The following is an 18,198-nucleotide window of genomic DNA, read 5'->3' on the forward strand; positions in this document are numbered from 1 at the left end:
AAAAGAAGATTTGATTAGAATGGAAACTGTGCCAACAAATGTTAGTTTTTTTAGTAATTCTGACAGCCTATAAGGACGCAGCCGAACACGATGATTCAGTTTTCACGGAGAATGACTGATCGAAACCCATCGACCAAGACAGCTCGAACTGGTTTCGTCATAACATGCCAACGGTTAACAAGGCTAAACTTATTTACAAAATACGGATTTTTCTTGGCTCATTCTTGTTTTCCTTTCCTCAGGTTGTTGTCTCGTTCCGTCGGGTGAACGACTTCTTGGCTCGTACAGATTTGGAAGACAACTTACGTTCTGATACAGGTCAGCAAGAGTGATGTTCAAATGTGGCGCCCTACTCCGTTTTAGAGATTTTTGTGGGTTTTTTCCGTCTTTAGGTAGTGAGAGCGGGTGAACATCATATCTAACAAGCACATATTCTGAAATAATGTTTAACAAAATCACAACAATGATGTTTCCATACGCGCAATGAGCGTTTCTTACTTATTTTTGTATTTGTATGACGTAGATTTATGTTGATTAATAACATTCGTTTAAATAAGATTCTATTCCTATTTCCATTCATGACAACACAGGCACATATTTAAGAAGCACAACAAATTAAACACTTATATATAATAAGTGCTAACATTATCTTTCCTAACTTTGCATGGTGGGCTATGACTGAATAAATGTGAACTTTTAAAAAAAATAATGTATATCAAAATCATCAGAAGTCATAGAAGATACACACAAAAAGGAGAAGAAGGAAAGCAGTCAATCAAACTACATGTAGAACTAAAATACAGTAAATATAGAGAACATTAAGTGATTTTGCATTTGAGGATTTCGAAAGAGTACGTCTACTCTCCAGCGTACTTTGTTCACTTGTAATTTCACGGCTATGCATATCAGACTTACGAAGCAGGGTAAACGTTACAACTGGTAACCCTGTCTTTGATTGCAGATGAGGCCGTTACCATTCAGGGTGGCTTCTTCTCCTGGAGTGCAAACGGCGCACCAACACTAAAGAAGTAAGTTGTGCTAGTAGATGAAAACACACCTACAATACTGGAACCAGTGAGTGGGCCAGGGCATGGATACGGTAACCCATGCTATTTGGCACGAAAACAAACCGTTGACCTAAAATTAAATGATTATATCTTTTAATTGTAAACACTGATAACAAGAACAACATAACATCTTTCTTTTCTTGAGTTTTAGTCAATTCAAATTCCAGCCGAATTCCACACTGAACATAATGATTGTGTTCTGACTGTTGCAGTATCAATGTGAGAGTGAAGAAGGGGTCTCTGGTGGCTGTGGTGGGCACTGTGGGCTGTGGAAAGTCCTCCCTGCTCTCTGCCTGTCTGGGGGAGATGAACACACGCAAGGGACACGTCAGTATGCAGGTAAGCACCGTTTCTGATACATGTACATCGATTTTCAGTTACCGTTGTACTCTTGAATAGTCACATTTTGATTATTATTATATAAGGGTTTTTTCTGACACCGTTTGTCTTGAAATGCAGCATTCTGTTGCTGTTGCCGAAAAGAAAAACAAAACAAAAAAAAGAAAATGCAGCCCGCTGTCGCCGTGACCCATTTTATGTTCCACGGCGCTGATTATACTGGCCATGGATGGAATCATGACGCAATCATGCTGCATGTGTAGGCTACTTGAATATTGGTATTGTCATCAATGTCAAAGAATTGTATCGTCAGATTGATTATTCGACCATTTTTTATTCTTCAGTCTAAATCCTTGTTGACCGCATGCACCTGGGGCAGTTTTTTAACACGCAGCTATCCACGTTGCAGGGCTCCGTAGCCTACGTGCCGCAACAAGCGTGGATCCAGCACGCCAGCCTGAGGGACAACGTGTTGTTTGGCGGACACGTGGACGAGAAGCTGTATAACCAGTGTCTTGAGAACTGTGCTCTCAGGACTGACCTGAAGATAATGCCTGGTGGAGACAACACAGAAATCGGAGAAAAGGTAAGCACTAACTCAATTCAGCATGACATTTACTTCATTTTAAACATAGAATAGTTTTCACTTTCTATAATTAGTACAAATGATCGGGGCGAAATTCTTCTTCTTCTTCTTCTTCTGCGTTCGATGTTGATGGCCGTGCTAACAAAGATAATTGTACGGCCATATTATCGTGGAAGCGTAGACAGCCGATTTTCTCCCCACGCCAAGTTGGCTGCTGTCTTCCGTCTTCGGTGGTTGAGGTTCTTACTCAGGGTTGCCTCCTCCCCAAGAGTAGCTGCCTTGCTGGGCTGTCGAGTCCACTCTACCCGGGTTTGTTGTCGAAGTTTTCCTTCTCGTAGCCTTTGCCTTTCCCAAGGCGCACACAAGGCAGTGCGGGTTTTGAAATCGGAGTTGTCCTTCTCCTAGATGAGCGACCATCCAAGGTTGGCGAGCCCCATCTGCCCGAAGCAGCTGGTTTTAAGGCGCCAGGGACCCGCCTGCATCCCTTCTCCTGTTAGTCGAAGACAGGGCCCGCCACGTGAAGGCCAGGAGCTGGATTTGACTGTCAGAGGTGTTTGGAGACACGAAGCCATATGGAGCATTTCTTGGGAAGTAGGCGCTTATCTCTACTTCCACCCCGGCATAACAGTCCTTGGGCCCCATCGGGGCGAAATAATTTGAAGGTTATTCGTAAAAGGAAAACTATGCTTCTTGGATGTAACTGTAAGGATCAATTCACTAAATGGTAAAAATGAATTGTAACAAAAGGTGCGCCTACGTTCACCTGGAGGAAAATATCAAAAACATTGGACATTGTTGTTTTTGTTTTGTTTTTTACTTTCTGTTATGAGTAGACATGGTTGAAAAAGCTTATCAGTGTACAATAAACTATGCTCCTTTGTAGTCATTGGATTCATGTATAGTATGCCAACGATACACATTGCAGGGCATCAACCTGAGTGGCGGTCAGAAGCAGCGCGTGAGTTTAGCACGTGCAGTGTACAGTCAGGCTGACGTCTACATGTTGGATGACCCGCTGTCTGCCGTGGACTGTCACGTGGGCTCACACATCTTTGACAACGTCATTGGACACCAGGGCATGCTGGCTGGCAAGGTCAGTAAATCAATCAGATTCTTTGTCAGAAACAAAAATTTATCTTGACGTAGAATGAGGGGGAGGGGGGCAAGGGTGAATGAGTGGGGTCAGGTAACTCAACAGACTTTAACATCATTTCAAATACTTGGTTTATTGTGACTAATTCCTTTGCACAAACCCAAGAATAATAAACCAAGCTTTCAATAATAATTCTGTTGCTCATTAGGGCACATTCATAACTTCTTCCACATCCCATTGCTGTATTTGTTGCTCACATAAGATATTCGCTCCAAGCGTCATCCGCCAAATCTTCGTAAAGGTGTGTGCCGTACCTGCTGAGCATTATGTTGTGTGAATGACAGACCCGGGTGCTGGTGACTCACGGGGTGCAGTGGCTACCCAAGGTGGATCAGATCATTGTGGTCAGACACGGCCGAGTGTCCGAAGTCGGTTCTTACGACGAGCTCCTCTCTCACAACGGACCTTTCACCAAGTTCCTCAAAAGCTACTTCGCCCATGCTTCAGAGACAAATCCTGAAGGTAAGAAACAAATCGTTATAAGGTCTTAATAGCAACATTACGATGAATACGGTTAGAGGTCTTTTAGAGAAAAACTAGTTTTGGGAAATGTACGTTGTGGAATGCAAGTCTTGTTCTCCTCAAACTTATAAGTTTTCATCTTTGCATTATTTTCATTTGATTGTTGTGTATTTTTTATACAACTTTAAAGATTGAGAGATCGAGGTTCTAGCACATGTTTTGTTTTATTCATAACAGTATCATTCACCCAAAATGTTTTGGTAGACAGATGTGAGTTTAGAAAATCAAAACTGTGTCTTTTTCAAAAGAGAAAATGAAGGGGCAGAATGCAATGTGAGTTCGAAAATTCAAAACTGGATTATTATCAGTACAGAATGTGAATGGTTCGTTTTGTCACAAATTAACCTTCGCCAGGCCGGGTTATCGACTACACACGGAAGACATCGTGGGGCCATGTGGACCCATGCTTCCTAAAGAAGGAAAAACGTGCATACCCTTCTGTAGACGTCGTGGGTACGGGTCGGAGCGAGAAGAACGAGGACAGCGGCACAGACCTGAGCGGTGAGAGCAGCAGCAGTGACAACGAGTCCATCATCCAGGAGCTCCTCAGGTCCACCAGCATGGAGCAGGCAGAGCAGGCCGACAGTGGAGAGTGAGTCGGCTAGTGTTATTCATTAATGATGATGATGATGATGATGATGATGATGATGATGATGATGATGATGATGATGATGATGATGGGAAGGATAAGAAGAACAACAAGAACAACAAGAAGAACTACAAGAAGAAGAAGAACAGAAACAAAAACAGAAATAGAAGGAAAGTTTTTCATGGCACAAACTTTGCAATAGTTACAAGCTCCTTCCGATCCTATTTAACAGAATAACAATTATGTACACAATGCATATTTTTTCTTTGTTAATGGCAAACAACATATATTGGTCCACCCACCTGCCTCCCACTCCTCTTTACAAGACCACCGAAAATGTTTGGAAAGTTTGGGATTCTTAAAATGAAAATAAATGTACAACCTTCGTGGATAAGAAATTTGAGAAAGTAGAGTCTTAATGAAAGAAGACTATAATCGATGGGTCGTAAAAAGGGGAAGGATAAAATGGACCTGACTGTTGTTCATGTTACGCAAGACATGAATGGCCTACCTAAATCTGATCTTTTCCCTGCTAACGTGTATGTTACCCTATTAATGGTACTCTGATGAAAAAGCAGAACAGATCTAGTAAACAAAAAAGAGCATTCCTTTATTGTATTGTTTTAGATGGAAATACCACAGCGGTAAAAATTCCGTGCACCCTTTTTAGCATTTAAGACGCCGTATAAGACACTGTATTTCTCTCAACTCAATTGGCAACGTTGTTTGTTTCCAGAGGTTCAGATGAGACCAATGAAAAAGAGGAATCAGCAAAAAAGAAACCAGAGCAGAAAGTTGATGGAACACTCGTAGAAGATGAAGACTACAAAGTTCAACAGGTAATGAATTCTGAACTTTCTCATTAGACCATATTTCTTTTTGTCTTTTCTTTTTTTGATAAAATGCACCCTTAATTATCCTTGATAATTTAATGAGTCAAGGACCGTTTTAGAAACCCATGTTGCTTTGCAACACATCTAAGCATTGCAATCAACTTAAACACTACCTATTGGGCATTCAGGGCAAACATAACATTAAAGGCACACACAGCCTCCCGTAAACCATCCGTTTCTGGTCACAGACACTGTCAGGCTTTTTACACACAGTACAAACACCCTTTCGTTTAAACACTCACCGCTTTAGAACATTAGGTGCAATCTGTAAAGAGCGAGCATTTTTCAAAGAATTTATTTTTGCGTGGCCAGCCAGATTGTCTGTACCACAATCGGACGGCTTGTTTTGGCGCCAGGACTAACTTTTAAAATCTAAATAATAAGTTTACAGCTTGTAACACAAACAATCATAAAATATTTCTTTTTTCATCAAGACAAGATCAGTACAACTCGAGGTTTCTAAAGTTTTAAAAAAGGGAGGCCGGAAGCAAGTCACGCAATGATCGTGTTTCACCAAGGCAAGCAGACGAACTTTCTGCATATCGCTTGCGTCTTTGAAGCTAACCGCCGCCGATAAGGATAAGTTCGTGTGATTCGCAGTCGTTTGTTGCATTTTAGATTCAGAGGTACACAATTACGTGTTATTGCAAATACAGCAAGTCGCATTAAAATCACAAACTGACGACGAAATTGTGAAAAAAAGGAAAGTGTGTGACACGGGTTCACGATGGCTCAGGAGCAAAATAAACCACAAAATCTGGTGTGTGGTTTACGCAAGCTAAATAGCCATTTAAACAAACTGTGTTTTTAGCTGTTAAATGCTATTGTAAGTGTGTTCCATCAGGTTAAAACTGCTTTTTTCTTGAAAAGATTTAAATCGTTCTGTAAACCATTTGAGGCAGACTAGGCCTTTAAGTGCCGAATACTTTGCGTTTTTATCATTATCTATTTTGCAGTACTGCTGCAGTTGACATTATTGTTCTGGCATGTTGCTAGAGTTTATCTTAATCTGCAATTTTCCCAAACGACCATGAGCGCTTTGACAGTTTTCTGAAGCTTGAAGGTAGTGCAACTAAGGAAAAACAATGTCCAATCGCCCCAAGAGCTAAAACAATGTTCGTTCTGGGAGTTGTTATTGTGTCACCACACAAAATAAATACCGTAAAATAAGTGTTTGAGCACTCCAATATTCAAATTGGAAACGGCTGGTTTTGCTTGGTCAAGCACATTTTCACATTGCATTTGACCAATTTGACCATCTGAGCTTCATGTGGGTGTGGGGGTTGAACAGATGACAACACACACAAGGAATGCCTTATAGTATCACTGTTTTAGCGTTCTATTTTTTCAAATCTAAATACTCTATTCGGTGGTCTATCTTTAAGACACTTCTTGGCGTCACCTTTCCACCATGGTAAAAAAAGGTTCGGCAGATCTACTCAAGTGATTGCAAGATTTTCACTTGTTGAATGTAGCCTCCGCAATTTGTCAACTGCCTAGTGCTAAACGAAACTCATGCTTAATCCTCTGTACATCTCTGACGTTGTGCTGCAGGTAAAATGGAGCACATTTGCTGACTTTGCTAAAGGGATTGGCTACAGATGGGTGGTGTTGTTGCTCTGGCTGTTCGTGGTACAACAGAGCGCTGAGAGGCTTGGGGAGGTGACGCTCAGTCAGTGGACAGACGACCCCAAGCTCAGCAACCTGACCGCTCTGCACTCGGACAGTGCTGACCGCATGGACCTCAACAAGTACTACATCACTGTTCTCATTGCATATGGAGTTACACACGGTAAGTGTTTGGAAGAGGATTACAGTTTCTGTTGTATCTCTCGACACAATCAAGGCCAAAACTAATTAAGCTTCTCCAGTAAATTGTCTTAGTTTTCACTGTTTTGACACACACAAAACAACAAGTGGATAAAAGAAACTAAGAGGTTAGAATGAATACACATTTGCAATAAAAAACAAAGCAGCAAGTGACTTAAAAACAAAAATCAAGTAACTGAGAAAAAAGTAAGTGTTGGCTGAGATTTATGTCAAGGACTCATAAATGTGGTCTTGTTGAAAAAAAAAGGAAATCAAAAGACCTGCTGTTGCATTTGTTAGGAGAGGCTCTATATGGCTGGAGTCATTTCAAATGGTCTTCTTTTGTACAGACATTTGAACAAGAACATGTAACACCCCGGACAGGATCGAGATGTTGCGGCATTCACTAGAAATGTGTCCTTTTTTGTTGCAGCTATAACAACAATGTCTTTTAAGATCATCGTACTGATGCGAAGCATCATTACTGCCAGAAAATTGCACAACAATATGTTGTCTCGTGTTCTGCAAGCACCAATGACCTTCTTTGACACAACCCCTGTTGGCCGTATTATAAGCAGATTCTCTTCGGTAAGTTGTTTAACACACCGATTCCTATTAATATCAGTAATACAAATCCAAGACAGGTGTATTAATGAAACAATTAATTAAAGACAATACGAAACATTCACGTAAACAACAATTTTGTGCAGAGGAGCAAGATACACAACAGACTAAGAAAACGAATGGGTGATCACTAAGCTTCCTGGGTGAATTTGAAAAACAAACTCTTATTTGACTAGACAAATTGTAATGGAAGTGGAATCTCTTTAATTTTGAGTTCTGACATGTTTAAAAAAAAAACAGCATCTGAAGCCAATAGCCTCAAAAAGACTTTTGATTGTGCACACATATATTTTTGCTCGCCTGGGATTTCACCTTTGACGATGTCCATCGTCTACTTAAGATGCAGGGAATGTATCTTAAAGAAAACCATTTTTCTAGCCCTTAACAGCACACATATATAAGGTCTTACGTGTGATCTGTTAGCGTTTACAATTCAAGATTGTAAGGGCTGTGTGAGAGGCCTGTAACTTGAAAAAAATGATGTCAGACTCTTGATTGCCCACAATTTGAATTTTGCCCAGGATCTGAACACGATGGACAGTGACCTGCCTGGCACCATGCAGTGGATGTTGTACACTTTGCTGGGGCTGTTCCTCAGGCTGGCCATCGTCTGCTACACTCTGCCATCACTGGTCATCCTCGTTGTGCCTGTCGCCATCATCGTCGCGTATCTCCAGGTAGGGTTGTTGGTGTATGTTGTAGCGTGGACATTTTTTTTCTGGGATTTTGTTTTGTATTTCATTTACTTGACCCCATTGCTTAAAAATTCGGGCCGCTTCCTCCCAAGGGAAAACTAGCAATTATTCAAATTTTTTTTTTTTTAAGTTCTATTTTCTGACCTGTCTTATGGATTTCTCGGCCATCAAGGGTTTCGGTCAACCTATGGTTTTACTAGTCTTGGTGAGACAAACATGCAGTACATTCAGTTTAATTCTGTGAGTTCCACAGATTGACTGAATTAATTAATATCGCTCTACACGACTTGTTTTTTCATTGCTACAAGCAGTTAGTGAATTATTGTCTGCAACACTATGCCTTTTCTCGTGACTATAGTCTCCCTCATTGTATCCATCGTCACCATCTACAGCTATCTTCCTGTAGGGCTATAACTGTCTGTTGTGCTGGGGTTATCTTTTTGTTTGTCTTTCATTGCTGCATGCAGTCACTGAATTAGTTGCTGCTACTCTATATGCCTTCTCTATAGTCTTTGTTGTTGCAGCTCACCCTCAGCTTTCATTTGGGATTTTGTTTAGATCCGACGTTTAAGAAGCAGATTAGGTGCACGTTTCTCACAAACAATTCAAAGGTCAAACAACTCATTTACTGTTTTTCTTTCCAGAACATGTTTAGCCCCACGATGCGCAGCCTTGAGCGTCTGAGGAGCAAGGCGAAATCTCCCATCTTCAGTTTCTTCAGCGAGACATTGAACGGGACGGCCGTGGTCAGAGCCTATGGAGCCCAGGCAAGGTTCGTCAAGGAGTTCCAGCAACGCTGTGATCTCTTCAACGCTGTGGAGTTCACCTGGGGCAACATCAACAAGTAAGTCGTTGTTCTTTTATGCCTCAATGAACTCAACAAAGCTTTTCTCCCTCTTACATTAACAGGGTGTAGAATATAACTTAGATAACTTCATGAGACATTAAATCAACAACGTCACCGAAAGCTCGTCATAAGAGGGTCTGGGCTTCAGACAAACACAAACAAACGAAAACAACAACTGCGTTATTCCTGAGAAAACATTGTAGGTAACTTCATCTCATATATATACATCGTCTTGTACTTGAGGATAGATCTGTTCAGGAATAAGAGCATCCTTCCGATGGAACACAGACCAAAAACCAAAAGCCGGGCTGTTTTCCTAACAGAGTTGAAATACTTTTGACGGGTGCAGTGGCGTGGTGGTAAGACGTCGGCCTCTTAATCGGAAGGTCGCGAGTTCGAATCCCGGCCGCGGACGCCTGGTAGGTGAAGGGTGGAGATTTTTCCGATCCCCCAGGTCAACTTATGTGCAGACCTGCTAGTGCCTTATCCCCCTTCGTGTGTACACGTAAACACAAGACCAAGTGAGCACGGAAAAGATCCTGTAATCCATGTCAGATTACGGTGTATTATAGAAACACGAAAATACCCAGCACGCTTCCCCCGAAATCGGCGTATGCTTCCTGAATGGCAGGGTAAAAACTGTCATACACGTAAAAACCCACTCATGCAAACACATGAGTGAACGTGGGAGTTTCAGCGCATGAACGAAGAAGAAGAAGAAGAAGAAGAAATACTGTTGTTGAATTATTTTTCTAAATGACACCACAAGACATAGCCCGGCTGTTAACGTGTGTTGTATGTATCTTTGAACATAGTGTTCTTAGTTATGAACTTATGTTCATTTCTCTGTGCTGTCCAGATGGCTGAACGTGCGGATGGAGACGACGGGTACACTGGTGCTAGGCACTGTGGTATTATCAGCCATACTCTTCAGGGACACCATATCCGCCGGCATGGTCGGCCTGGCCATCTCTATGGCTATGGACGTGAGTTGATGTGTTTCCCATAAAAAAAAAGTTTTTCAATGTGTCCCTTCACAGACAGACAAATATATATTTTAAAAAAAGAAAAAAGAGTGCACGTTGGAGATGCAGCCCACCAATGTAGAAAAAAGTGACGATGACCCCTTTTTTGATCATCCAATAGATAAACTACTCAAACAAAGATTTATGCCTGAGGGTGCTCAACTGTAAGAACTGCCATACCAGATGTCTTCTTAGCACAATACGCGAATAGAATAACCGTTTGGATCATATACAAGCGGATTAGATCAACCATCAACAGTCTTTAAAGAAAATAAGATTGAAAATAGTAACCCTTTTTTCCTTGTTAAAGTTTTGCAGATTTATACGATTAGTGATTGACCATTTCCAGTTCGAAAAACATTTAACCACGACGCATGTCATCTTGTAAATATTGTATATCCAGATAACTGTTTTCTTCAATTCGGTCTATTATTCTTGGGTTTGTTTTCAGATCGTTGGGACGCTGCATGACATGGCTCACATGTTCAGCTGGCTGCAGACACAGTTGACCAGCGTCGACCGAGTCAAGGAGTACTCTGAGATGAAAGTCGAGGTCAGTTCACTTTTCACTGATTTCTAGTGTCAAGCGATTATATGACACTCTGAGCGAAATCCCATGAGTGGATGGAACATGGTATTCCGCAGAAGTGTTTATACTGGGCCAAGATTTTCATGATCTTCCGAGTAAGACGCTTGTGATAGGCCCAGACGACGGTAGCACTTTGTAATGGTGACGACTGTGTCAACCCCATACCATTGCCCTGCTCTGGCTTTCCTCCTTCTGTTGGTTATGTCTTCTAACAACGCAAGTGCTTTATCATCAATCAACAGAGTTGCTGTGCTTTGGCACTCTGAATAAAAATTAATCCATTTTATGCAAGGTTATGATGTATAATTATGTATCAGGCTGACTGGAGGAAGGAGGTGACAGCGCCCAAAGCGTCCTGGCCTGAACACGGAGAGATCAAGATCAATGACCTTGCCCTTCGCTACAGGGAGGGTCTGGACTTGGTGCTGAAAGGAATCAACGTCCACATTGAGGCCGGGGAAAAGGTCAGAAGGCTGAGAGTTAGTTTTTGACTGAAGTGTGCAGTTGACCCCTCCACTGTGGTAGGCTGAGATTAAGTCCCGACTGAAGTGTGCAGTTGACCCCTCCACTGTAGTAGGTTGAGATTAAGTTCTGACTGAAGTGTGATGTTGACCCCTCCACTGTGGTAGGCTGAGATTAAGTTCTGACTGAAGTGTGCAGTTGACTCCTCCACTGTGGTAGGCTGAGATTAAGTTCCGACTGAAGTGTGCAGTTGACCCCTCCACTGTAGTAGGTTGAGATTAAGTTCTGACGGAAGTGTGCAGTTGACCCCTCCACTGTGGTAGGCTGAGATTAAGTTCTGACTGAAGTGTGCAGTTGACCCCTCCACTGTGGTAGGCTGAGATTAAGTTCTGACTGAAGTGTGCAGTTGACTCCTCCACTGTGGTAGGCTGAGATTAAGTTCTGACTGAAGTGTGCAGTTGACCCCTCCACTGTAGTAGGTTGAGATTAAGTTCTGACTGAAGTGTGCAGTTGACCCCTCCACTGTAGTAGGCTGAGATTAAGTTCTGACTGAAGTGTACAGTTGACACCTCCACTGTAGTAGGTTGAGATTAAGTTCTGACTGAAGTGTGCAGTTGACCCCTCCACTGTAGTAGGCTGAGATTAAGTTCTGACTGAAGTGTACAGTTGACACCTCCACTGTAGTAGGTTGAGATTAAGTTCTGACTGAAGTGTGCAGTTGACCCCTCCACTGTAGTAGGCTGAGATTAAGTTCTGACTGAAGTGTGCAGTTGACCCCCTTCACTGTAAGTGGCAACAGAGAAGAAGAGGTGCTGAGCTTCGCTTCTGCTCATGATGTGTGTGTGTGTGTGTGAAAGTTTGTCTTGTTTTGTTGTTGTTGTTGTTGTTGTTGTTGTTGTTGTTGTTGTTGTTGTTGTTTGTGTGTGTCGTTTGTTGCAAGAATGGCAAGTTTCTCGCATCTTGTGACCTGTAAATGTAACACTATTTATTCTCACTTTACCTGCTCTTAGATGAGCAAGACAGGGGCGAATGGACATGGGTCATTTTGACTTTCTGAAAACACTTTTGTTACTGACTGCTGGTTGCTTATTGCTGCCAGGTGGGCATCGTGGGGCGGACAGGGGCAGGCAAATCCTCCCTGACTCTCGCTCTCTTCCGCTTGGTGGAGCCAGCCAGGGGCACGGTCAGGATAGATGACCTTAACATCAACGACCTTGGCCTTCATGACCTCCGCTCTCGCCTGACCATCCTGCCCCAGGACCCCGTCATCTTCGCCGGAAGTCTGCGTATGAATCTGGATCCCTTCGCGCATTACAAGGATGCGGAAGTGTGGGAGTCCCTGAAGTATGCGCATCTGAGTGACTTTGTGTCGGGACTGAAGGATCAGCTGGATCACGAGTGTGGGGAGGGAGGAGAGAATCTGAGGTGAGTGTCATGTCTTCATTACGTCAAAGACGACAGCAATAGCGCTGCCTTAGTTTCAAATTGTCAGCCATTGCTGTGCATCAAAAAATCTCTTAAAACACAAAATCTCAAGTGGTAACTTCCTGCTATATTGCGATGTATTCGCACCTTTAGTGTGAAAAATAGAGGCTAGTTACTCAAAGATGTTATTTCCCCAATATGTAAACGTGACCGCTTATATTTACGGCGAATTGTTCTCTTTTGACAGTAGGTGAACAAAGTAGAACTGTGAAACCCATGAAGAAATGGTAAAGGTTGTTTTCTTGGCTGACGTTCTGACACATGTTACGGTGTGTGTCAGTGTGGGACAGCGACAACTGGTGTGTCTGGCGCGCACCTTACTGCACAAGACGCGGGTCCTGGTGCTGGACGAGGCCACGGCGGCGGTGGACATGGAAACTGATGATCTGATTCAGCGAACCATCCGCTCCCAGTTCACACGCTGTACCGTGCTCACCATCGCTCACAGACTCAACACCGTCATCGACTATGACAAGTGAGTTGAGCTTCCTTCTTAAGTAAATCAAAGAGAAATGGATAAGGGAGAGATGACTCAGTAAAGATCGCGTGTGTGTGTGTGTGTGTGTGTGTGTGTGTGCGTGCGTGTGTGTGTGTGTGTGTGTGTGTGTGTGTGTGTGTGTGTGTGTGTGTGTGTGTGTGTGTGTGTGTGTGTGTGTGGTAGAGGAGATGTGGCACTGCACGGCCACATATTCGATTCGTTGTCCTTGTCTGCTTGCCTGTTCATAGCAATGACCCATTGACAACCAGAGACACAGAATGCATTTTCAAAGTAGAATTTGATTTTCCACGCGGTTTGAGTCTGCATGTGATTTTTCTTTCAAAATAAAACAACAGAGTTTGGTCAAAGTTAATGTGTTAACAAGAGATGGTACACGATTATTATCTGTAGCATAATTGTGAAATGCACGGCCCTTTTCGTAAACAACGGGTCCAGCGGATCTTATTGTCCTTTGCGTCTGGGAAGAAGACTATTTGAAGCCACAGCCCTTGCCATGTAAACAATGGAGCTGACAGTGTACAAGCCTAGCCAGATCTAAGATGGTGAGCCCAACTGTTTTCATGGCCGGGAGAACTGTGTCAGTCTTTAAAATCAATTCCAATACCTACATCATCAAAGGTGTACAAACGTTCCACTGTAGTCTTACTTTTTAACATCGTGGTTTGTCTTTCTTCTTAACTCAGATGATTAAAAATGGTTTTTTTAATTTTACAGGATCATGGTGCTAGACAAGGGCCAAGTAGTGGAGTTTGATTCCCCCAGCAAGCTGATCGACAACCCTACATCTATTTTCCACGACATGGTCAAGAAAGCGGGATTTCTCAAAAAGAAATCATGATTCTACTGACCTGTTGTGCCTTCGTCTCAAGACGTTTCAAGCAAACACGTGTGCATTGCTTTTTCCATTTTTTTCCTCAAAACTTCTCATTCTGTACACGTGTCGAACGCAAAAATGGCTGCTCTTCAAAGGGGCGCAACTGTTACACATCGCTGAAGTTTCACATTATGTAAGTGATGGCCCTTTAACTACAGTCGTCCCCACTGGCGCATTTGCGGCTGTTTCTCGCACAGCGCTCTATTTTTGTACACCTAAACATTATATTAAAGGTACATTCCTACTTGTGCGAGTGGCGCGACCAAGTTTACCACCACATATGTGCCCAGGCTTTCCCGTGGATTAAGACCATTGTTTCACCTAAACACCGCAAGCCAAAACTCAACGGTTTGGCTGTTTCCACTGCAGTGCAGCGTAGGCATTTTGTGCTGAATTTTTTTTTTTAAAGCAGATTGATGTGATAGTCCCTGACGAAATTGATTCCACAAACATTCCCGCTGATCACAATAACTGAGAAAGCAGCTCATTGTTGGCATGTGTTTGAGCCGAACGAAGCTCTCATCCTATGTAAATGCAGATCTGTGGTGGTCACAGGTACGCGGAAGTTATAATACCTATTGTAATGCCATTAACAATAACGCGTAATATCTGTGTTTTCTTAAGCGAGTCCAACACACGACTGACTTTGATCTAAAATTGTCTTTGGATCGGCGTTTGGAAAATTAAATTGTGTAGCAAACTTGTAGCTGTGTGACTGGATGTAAGAAAGTTGAAATTACGTTTGGAAACGGTTATTGTTACAATCATGTTGTGCGATATATATGGCAAGAGAGCATAGACTTGTGATGCTGTGGGTGTTATTACCAGCACTTAACCACGCAATAAAAGGATGATTCCTTGTATAAATACTTATTACGTGATGAATGGTCGCTGCAAATAAACCTTGATTAATGCTGAATGTTACTTTGTAGTCGCCGAGTGTATCACACACTCTTCGGTGAGTTTATTTGCCATTATTTACCTGGGAACACGCATTCCTTTCAAAGACACCGGATGTTTCATATTTTACTTGCTTTAAAGGTGTCGGTATTTACATAGAATTTCAAGCGAAGAGCGATATGGAGATGATATTTACTCTCTTGCATTTTTGTTACACTATGCAAGCATAAGAATTCATGGAGGCTGCGTTTGTGTGTTTTACGAGGTGAATACTCATGTGGGTGAATCCATGTGTGTAGGCCTAAGTGTTGAATGTGTGCGCGTAAATCTGTGAAGCCATTTCACGTGGTGACGTGCTCAACAGATGAATATGTATCGGCGAATGTCTATTAATAAATGTGTCTGGTGTTCATGCGATAAAATAATGTGCAGGCGAATGTCTATATGGTTAAGTGTTTACTAAATTAATGTTTGTGCGGACGTCTGTTAATCCCGGTGTAACACGAGAAAATTACTCCCACGAGATTTTTACTCCGGAGTAAACATTTCGTACGAAAAACTTACTCCCTTTACGAAAAAAGCACTCCCCCATTGCACGAGAAAATTACTCCCCAAGACAGGTGAGTTCCGAGTAAACATTTCGTACAAAAATGTTACTCCCCTGACGAATAAATAACGAATAAATTACTTCACCCCAACACGAGCAATTTAACTTCCCATGCCAGGTGTACGACATTTTTACTCCCTTGTCCCCTGTTAGTCTTGGTGGTGGAAGGCGTGGAAGGAGGGTAGCGCGACATTCGTGTGCGCGAGATCACTTATTGGCATTATCCCTTAGCCCGCATCCCATTTTTGCGTACGAGATTTTTACTGGAAGTAAAAAAAAATGGGGAGTAAAAATTTCGTGGAGGGAGTAATTTTTTCGTGCCTTGGGGAGTTCTTTTCTCGTACGAAAAGTGTACCCGGAGTAAATGTTTCGTGGAGTAAAAATTTCGTGTTACACCGGCATGTCTTTCCGTGTTCATTCGATGAGTTTGTGTGTGTATCTGAGTGTACGTGCGTGTTTGGGTAGGTGTGTGCGTGTGTGTGTGTGTGTGTGTGTGTGTGTGTGCGTGTGTGTGTGTGTGTGTGTGTGTGTGTGTGTGTGTGTGTGTGTGATTGAATCCATTCGTTTCAGTGTTTAGTAGGTTACTGTGTGTACGGATGTCTGTGAATCCATATGTTTCAATCATAGGTCTTTTGTCTGTCAATGAATTTGAGGCGAGGTTGTACGTGTCACACTAACTGCAGTTTCTTACAATTTACGGCTGTACAAATGGCTGTGGCATTTTCATTGTGTATTAAGGTTTGTATAGCGATGCCATCAAATGTAAGCATATATTTAGATGAAATAAACTGTGTGCATTGTTTCACTGAATTATACATTTCTGAAGGAAAGTTTTGAGAGCTGGAACATCTGAACGACAACAACACACACACTCACACACACACACACACACGCACGGGCACGCATGCACGCACGCACACACACACACACACACACACACACACACACACACACACAAATAAACACACACAAATAGACATGCGTGAAGAATGGGATGGAAACAGTGAAAGCAATTTTTTCTCTTATCAAAAGAAACACTCCACCTCACTCCGTCGCGCACCTGAGCGCTCCGAACGCTCCAGAAGCCTTATGAAACAGAGTTTCCAGAGGTAACACTTCATGATCAAATGACTTCTGTATTAGCAGGTGAAGCGCGTATGAGGAAGTTTTTGAAGAGAGACGGAATTTCCCAACAGGAGTCGGGTTTTCGGTATGACGTCAGTTGTTTTGAACCATTCTGTTCGTTTTTTCATTAGTATTTGTTACACTGACGGGGTGGGGATGTAGTTGGGGGGAAGGGGTGGGGGTTGTGGGGGGGGGGGGGGGTGTTGGTGGCGCAATTGAATGTGATGATAGCATCTGTCTGTCTTCGTTCCTGAACTGAAAGCAACACTGTACACTGAAGTGTTCCACTTTTGAACACACTTTTTGTAACCAGTTGTGAACTACTATATGTCTCCTTCTTCTTCTTCTGCGTTCTTGGGCTGAAACTCCCATGTACACTCGTGTTTTTTGCACGAGTGTAATTTTACGTGTATGACCGTTTTTTACCCCGCCATTTAGGCAGCCATACGCCGTTTTCGGAGGAAGCATGCTGGGTATTTTCGTGTTTCTATAACCCACCGAACTCTGACATGGATTACAGGATCTTTTTCGTGGCACACTTGGTCTTGTGCTTGCGTGTTCACACGGGGGGGGGGGGGGGGGGGGGGTGTGTTCGGACACCGAGGAGAGTCTGCACACAAAGTTGACTCTGAGAAATAAATCTCTCGCCGAACGTGGGGACGAACTCACGCTGACAGCGGCCAACTGGATACAAATCCAGCGCGCTACCGACTGAGCTACATCCCCGCCCTATATATATAAGTCTCCAATAGTGTTTACCGTGTGTGCTACCTTTGCCAGTAGAATTATTTAGTGGTGCACCACAATGTTCACAACTGGTTACACAAAGTGTGTTCAAAAGTGGATCACTTCAGTTTAGAGTGTGATTGATTGATTGATAGAGTGTGATTGATTGATTGATAGAGTGTGATTGATTGATTGATAGAGTGTGATTGATTGATTGATAGAGTGTGATTGATTGATTGATAGAGTGTGATTGATTGATTGATAGAGTGTGATTGATTGATTGATAGAGTGTGATTGATTGATTGATAGAGTGTGATTGATTGATTGATAGAGTGTGATTGATTGATTGATAGAGTGTGATAGATTGATTGATAGAGTGTGATTGATTGATTGATAGAGTGTGATTGAGTGATTGATAGAGTGTGATTGATTGATTGATTGATTGATAGAGTGTGCTCTTAGTTTTCACATGAAGCTCTCATTGAAGGGTAATGGTGCATCTTGGTGCGCTATGCTAAACATGTATGAGCAGTCGAATTATTGGTACCAAGCACTTCAAATCCCGCATCGAGTGTCAAAATCGCTATCCACTGAGTGTACTTGCTGTTCGTTTCGTCGCGGCTAGATGTCGCACAAAGTCTTTACCACGTATTTTTTCTTGGCGGATCGAAACACACACACACACACACACACACACACACACACACACACACTTTTAAACTGCATCAGCATAATTATCATGGCAAAGCTTATCTACAATCATTAACTTACTCTAGAGCTTG

At 42.5% G+C, this 18,198-nt stretch overlaps 1 protein-coding gene across 1 annotated transcript in view; it reads left to right on the forward strand.

The window, feature by feature from the left end:
• Window positions 1-16,465, forward strand: part of LOC138964641 (multidrug resistance-associated protein 1-like) — a 29,118-nt gene extending 12,653 nt beyond the window's left edge. Inside the window, exons 13-30 of the mRNA XM_070336651.1 lie at window positions 243-318; window positions 962-1,028; window positions 1,280-1,406; window positions 1,816-1,992; window positions 2,918-3,085; window positions 3,430-3,607; window positions 4,112-4,259; window positions 4,993-5,095; window positions 6,704-6,941; window positions 7,392-7,546; window positions 8,104-8,259; window positions 8,922-9,121; window positions 9,984-10,110; window positions 10,601-10,702; window positions 11,056-11,202; window positions 12,300-12,625; window positions 12,966-13,160; window positions 13,899-16,465. Coding sequence (XP_070192752.1) covers window positions 243-318; window positions 962-1,028; window positions 1,280-1,406; window positions 1,816-1,992; window positions 2,918-3,085; window positions 3,430-3,607; window positions 4,112-4,259; window positions 4,993-5,095; window positions 6,704-6,941; window positions 7,392-7,546; window positions 8,104-8,259; window positions 8,922-9,121; window positions 9,984-10,110; window positions 10,601-10,702; window positions 11,056-11,202; window positions 12,300-12,625; window positions 12,966-13,160; window positions 13,899-14,022 — 2,814 coding nt within the window. The 3' untranslated portion in view covers window positions 14,023-16,465. The remainder of the gene's footprint in view (window positions 1-242; window positions 319-961; window positions 1,029-1,279; window positions 1,407-1,815; window positions 1,993-2,917; window positions 3,086-3,429; window positions 3,608-4,111; window positions 4,260-4,992; window positions 5,096-6,703; window positions 6,942-7,391; window positions 7,547-8,103; window positions 8,260-8,921; window positions 9,122-9,983; window positions 10,111-10,600; window positions 10,703-11,055; window positions 11,203-12,299; window positions 12,626-12,965; window positions 13,161-13,898) is intronic.
• The last annotated feature ends 1,733 nt before the right edge of the window (window positions 16,466-18,198 follow it).

The sequence above is a fragment of the Littorina saxatilis genome, linkage group LG4 (genome assembly GCF_037325665.1).
Source record: "Littorina saxatilis isolate snail1 linkage group LG4, US_GU_Lsax_2.0, whole genome shotgun sequence".
NCBI lineage: Eukaryota > Metazoa > Mollusca > Gastropoda > Littorinimorpha > Littorinidae > Littorina > Littorina saxatilis.